The 5,106-nt window shown below is 51.8% G+C and overlaps 1 protein-coding gene across 1 annotated transcript; it reads left to right on the top strand.

The window, feature by feature from the left end:
• The first annotated feature begins 3,120 nt into the window (after positions 1 to 3,120).
• LOC136492195 (uncharacterized) lies at positions 3,121 to 4,014 on the top strand. Its single transcript, XM_066488297.1, has one exon. It carries the CDS (start codon positions 3,121 to 3,123, stop codon positions 4,012 to 4,014), a length of 894 nt encoding a protein of 297 aa, XP_066344394.1.
• Positions 4,015 to 5,106: the final 1,092 nt, after the last annotated feature.

Genomic DNA, 5,106 nt, shown 5'->3' with positions numbered 1-5,106 from the left:
CTCGAATCGATCGCATCGGAACACATCACACCGATTCGGACTCAAACCCCAAACCGATTAGAACACACAAGCACATTGCAGAGAAGCCACTGAGCCCTCGGCGCCCCGTTCGCTCCTCTCACCAGAGACTTGGGACCTATCCCTCTCTTGACTGTTTGTAACCCCTACTACAAACTTTCAGTGCTAGTAACACGAGCAGCATCAACGAACTGGACATAGGGACATTCTACCCGAACCAGTATAAACCTCATGTCCTCTTAGCACACCATCCGGGCTAGACGCGCAATATTAGAAATTTACTAGCTGGTGTCAACTCGAAACACAGACAATTGTCAACTACAAAGTTGCATAACATTTTGAGATCTACAACTTTTGTTTTGGTTGATTCTCCATCCGAGATCTTTCCCTACCACTACACACTCACTTGTGACTATAAAGCATATGGATTCTTTTGGTATTATCTCTATAAAATCATGTGAATCAAATATTTCGGCATCAAAACAACTTCAACTAAAAAAGTTGTGAACGACATAGTTTGTAGATTTTGTTGAGTACTACAACTTTGGTATAAAGTTCGTCTTTGTCAGACAACATATGAGAAAGCTATGAAGTTTTTCGTGCAGTATATTATTACCGATTCAAACCAAAAACCGATAGTGATGACCCTAATATCACTGTTGGGTGCCTATCATTACCGGTTGAAGCCACGAACCGGCTGTGATACACTATCATTATCGCTCCATTACAAACCAGTGAATGTCAATTTTGTAGCAGTGACATCAATATTAACAAACCTAGTCTCATTTTCACTACCAAACTGACACGGCGTTGATAATGATTCGCTCTACCGTCTCATATTCCAAACCAGCAGTAAAACTATCAAAATTGATTTTTAACAAACTAACGATAAAAATGCTGTGAAAATGTTTTTTTAGTAGTGTATGTGCGAGAGCGTGAGCGGTAAGTCACGCAAGCAGCATCGATCGATCTGTTACCTCATGCTCCAAACAAATCAGGAAAACATGCGCACTTAAGATGGCATGCTATTCTTTCACTATTTGTTCATAAGAGACGCTGAATGCCTGAATCAAGCTATAATCATGCACACACAGCTAGCGTCGTCCTTGATTGGTCATTGAGCCATTCAAGCAATGTTGCTTGCAAGAATCCTGTGAGCAAATGCACTAGGCAAACTTATTGAGCACGCGACAAATTAGGATGGTATTGAAGAGCCCCGTTCAGCTTACCTCATATTAGGCTTGCTTTTTCAACCGGAACCGTGTTTTTCTCTCACAATAATTCAGCCAGAATGGTATTTTTCAGCCAGTTTCAGTTAAGATTCAGCAAGCCGAACGGAGCCATTAGTTAAGAAGACCAACCGAGGATCATTAAACACGGTGTCGATCGTAACAGCTACCGGTAGCTCGCAGCTACAACATCAAACAGAGTGTTTGTGTGTGGCAGTACACGCTGACACGCATCACTGAAGCCCGCGTTGGAGCCCGCACGGGGTTTAATCGTCGCCATCACGGAACGGGGACGGGAGCAGTGGTGGCCGGCGCCCTGTCCGGCTGGCCGAGCGCAGGAGGCATCACGGCCCGATCGGAATCGTACCCGCGTTATCATCGTTGGGTTCCTGTCACTAGCACCCGTACCTGCAGTGGTACTTCGCCGCTAGCGCTTAGTAACAGTTTGTGAACTCGGCAATCATGTGGTACGGGCCACAGCGCCGCCATAGGTGCACGATTGGCCGGTCCGTGCTCGTAGAGAGGAGAGGGCAGCTGGGTGCTGGGAGGAGGTGGTTGTGGGCTACGCTACGCGCGCTACTCCGATGTCTGATCAGTCGATCGATCGATCAGCTAGCAGTTCGGCAGTAGCAGACTGAGGTGCAAGTGGCAGTAGCCAGTACGTACTGCCTGCTGTGCATGACTGCTTGGACGCTTACTGCCAGCCGAGTACTTTCGTTCTGTGAGAAAGGCTATTCATTGCTGGTGCTGGTGCTGGCCTCTCTTGTTCGCCATTCGTCGCGCTGGATTCCAATTTCCAAGGTTACGTACATAGCCTAGCCCGTCTGTGCTGCTGCCGGAATCGATCGCCATGTTCTCACTGATCGAGGGCTCGAGGTGGTGCGTGGCTGGCTGGCCGCTACCCCCTACCGTGCTCAATTCATATCACTACAGTCTCGAGTAATGTTGAGCAGTGAGCACCGAAAATGGTCAAGTCGCCGGAGTCCTGCGACAGTGACGGTTCTTCTCTGCACTGCAGCGGGAGCGTTGCTCAGCACAAGCGCACAACCTACGTATCAGCACAAGCGCGCAACCTACGTACACCCAATTGCATTGCAGTTTTCTAAAGGCCCAGGAACCTGGCGAAGTTGCTGGCCCGCGCCTGGTTTGGGCCCGGCCGGGCGACGGCGACGACGACGACGGGTGCCGGCCGGCTTGTTCATCACTCCGGATCCGGAAGGCGAAAGCCTATAACGCGACGTGCACCGCGGCCGAGAGAAGGGTGACTTGACTTAGCAGTTGAGTGTCAGGCTCAAAAAAGGTAACCGTTGGTTGATGCTCACTCGCATGCTCATCCGTACGTCTGCACGAACACGAAGCGCCTTCATCAGCTTGACAAGTCTCCTAATAAATCGTGCTTGAGAAGTCGGCGCGACCCCATCTGACCTCGTCCATTGGTTTCTTTGGCCCAATACGGTTCTGGCTGATTTATCGTGAGAGAAAAATACTATTCTGATTAAAAAATAAACTAAAAAGTATGGATTATAAGTTAAACGAACAGGGCCTGTCAGCAGACCAGCCTCAACAACGGCTAGAGCCCGCCTATCTTTAGCATGCATGCCTTGTAACGCCTGTGCCGCACTCGCCGCGTCAAGATCCGCAGAGCGTGCTCCGCACGCCGCATGCGCGCCCGGTCACCGCTGCGCCCACGCTCCTGCGCTAAGCCCGCTCGCGCATGCGCTGGAGTGGCCACGGCCACTGATTGTATACTATATATGTACACACACAAGATCAATGCAACTCGTCTAGTTGATCCACATACTCTTTCATGGTATCATCGTCCACGGTCTCTCTCTAGAATCCCTCAGCCACATCTTCTTCTTCCGCTGCTCCGATGGCGCCTGCCTCCAACCAATCCGGCGTCTCCGACTCCTCGTCATCCGATGGGGGCTTCTCCGTCGCGCCTGCTTCGTCCGCCGCCATCCAAGGGATCTCGATCCGCCATCACGTCCCTATCATCCTCGACATGGGCGAGGGAAATTACGGCCAATGGCGGCACTTCTTCGACTCCACTCTCGGCAAGTTCGGGCTCGAGAGCCACATCTACTCCACCACCCCTGATGATGACCGCGATGGCGAGTGGCGCAGGGTGGATCACTGTGTCGTCAACTGGATCCTCACCACCGTCTCCAAAGGCGTGTTCGACATCGTCCGCCGCAATCGCCACGACGCGTTCTCGCTGTGGCACGCCGTCGAGGAGCTGTTCCAGGACAACGAGATGCAGCGCGCCGTCTACCTAGAAACCGAACTGCGTTCCCTGCAACAAGGGGACATGTCCATCAACGCCTACTGCACCAAGCTCAAGCGGATCGCCGACCAACTCCACGACATCGGCCATCCTGTCTCCAAGCCAAGCCAGGTGCTCAATCTTCTCCGCGGCCTTAATCCCCTGTACCGCTACGTCAAGCCGGTGATCACGTCGAAGTACCCGCCGCACACCTTCCAGACCGCGCGCTCCTTCCTCATCCTTGAGGAGCTCAGCGTGGAACACGACGCCAACGCGGAGTCCAGCCAGGCACTTGTTGCGACTCATGGCGACATCAGCAACGCCTCCTCCAACCCGGCATCCGGCGGCCACAAGGACGGATCCTCCTCCTCCACCAACAACGGCCGCTCCAACAACAGCGGTAATGGATGTTCCAACAACCGTCAGGACCAGCGGCGTGGGCGTGGGCGCGGCAACGGCGGCGCGCCGTGCTCCGGGAACTCCAACAACCCCAACGCATAGTCCGCTCCATGGGCCGTGGGCTACAACCCTTGGCAAGGCATGGTGCAAGCCTGGTCCATGCCTTTTCGCGCCCTAGGAGCAGGCGTTCTGGGCCCCCGTCCGCCGTTCCTTCCTCAGCAGGCGATGACGGCGACACACATGACCGCGGCTCCACCCGGCAGCGCATTCGACCCCAGCTCCCTCTACGCAGCGTCCCACACCACCCACCGAACATGTTGGAGTGGTACTTCGACACCGGCGCGTCCTCCCACATGTCGTCATCCCCTGGTAATTTTCCATCCTCCTCTCTTCGACAATCATCTTCATCCATCACAGTAGGTAATGGTGCGCGGTTGCCTGTCAAACACCAAGCGCATGCCATCATTCCTACTGCCACCTATCCTCTACACTTAAATGATGTTCTTGTTTCCCCTCATCTCATCAAAAATTTGATCAGTGTGCGCCTCTTAACTCGTGATAACAATGTTTCAATCGAGTTTGACCCCTCTGGTTTTTCTATCAAGGCTCTTCCTTCTAGGGCGGAGATGCTCCGATGTGAGAGCGGTGGCGACCTCTATCCCCTCCGTCTTCCCCAACATCAAGCATTCACCGCATCATCAACAACTCCCTTGTGGCATCAACGGCTGGGACACCCTGGACACCCCATCACCGATCATATTTTGAGTTCTTTTCCATTTCATTGTAATAAGTCTGATGCTCACTCTTGTTCTGCATGTTGGCTTGGGAAACATGTTCGCCTTCCCTTTGCTGAATCTACATCACAAAGCTTTTTCCCTTTTCAATTAATCCATTCCGACGTTTGGACATCTCCTATTTTGAGTCATTCTAGATATAAATACTATGTCATTTTCTTAGATGATTACAGTCACTACTTGTGGATAGTTCCACTCATAAACAAGTCTGACGTTCTTCCCACTATCCGTGCTTTCATTTCATATGTACACACTCAATTTCGTTTACCTATTGTTGCATTTCAAACAGACAATGGTCGTGAATATGACTCCACGGCCTCGCGTCTCCTTTTCTCCTCCCTTGGCATTCACCTACGCCTCTCATGTCCGTATACTTCATAGCAAAATGGGAAGGCCAAAT

The sequence above is a fragment of the Miscanthus floridulus genome, chromosome 11 (genome assembly GCF_019320115.1).
Source record: "Miscanthus floridulus cultivar M001 chromosome 11, ASM1932011v1, whole genome shotgun sequence".
Classification (NCBI taxonomy): Eukaryota; Viridiplantae; Streptophyta; class Magnoliopsida; order Poales; family Poaceae; genus Miscanthus; species Miscanthus floridulus.
Note: the sequence above shows the minus strand (reverse complement) of the source record. Positions and strands in the feature narration are given on the sequence as shown.

Bases quoted from the DNA above. Each gene is read 5' to 3' on its own strand.
- LOC136492195 (XM_066488297.1), top strand. From the start codon at position 3,121: ATGGCGCCTGCCTCCAACCAATCCGGCGTCTCCGACTCCTCGTCATCC.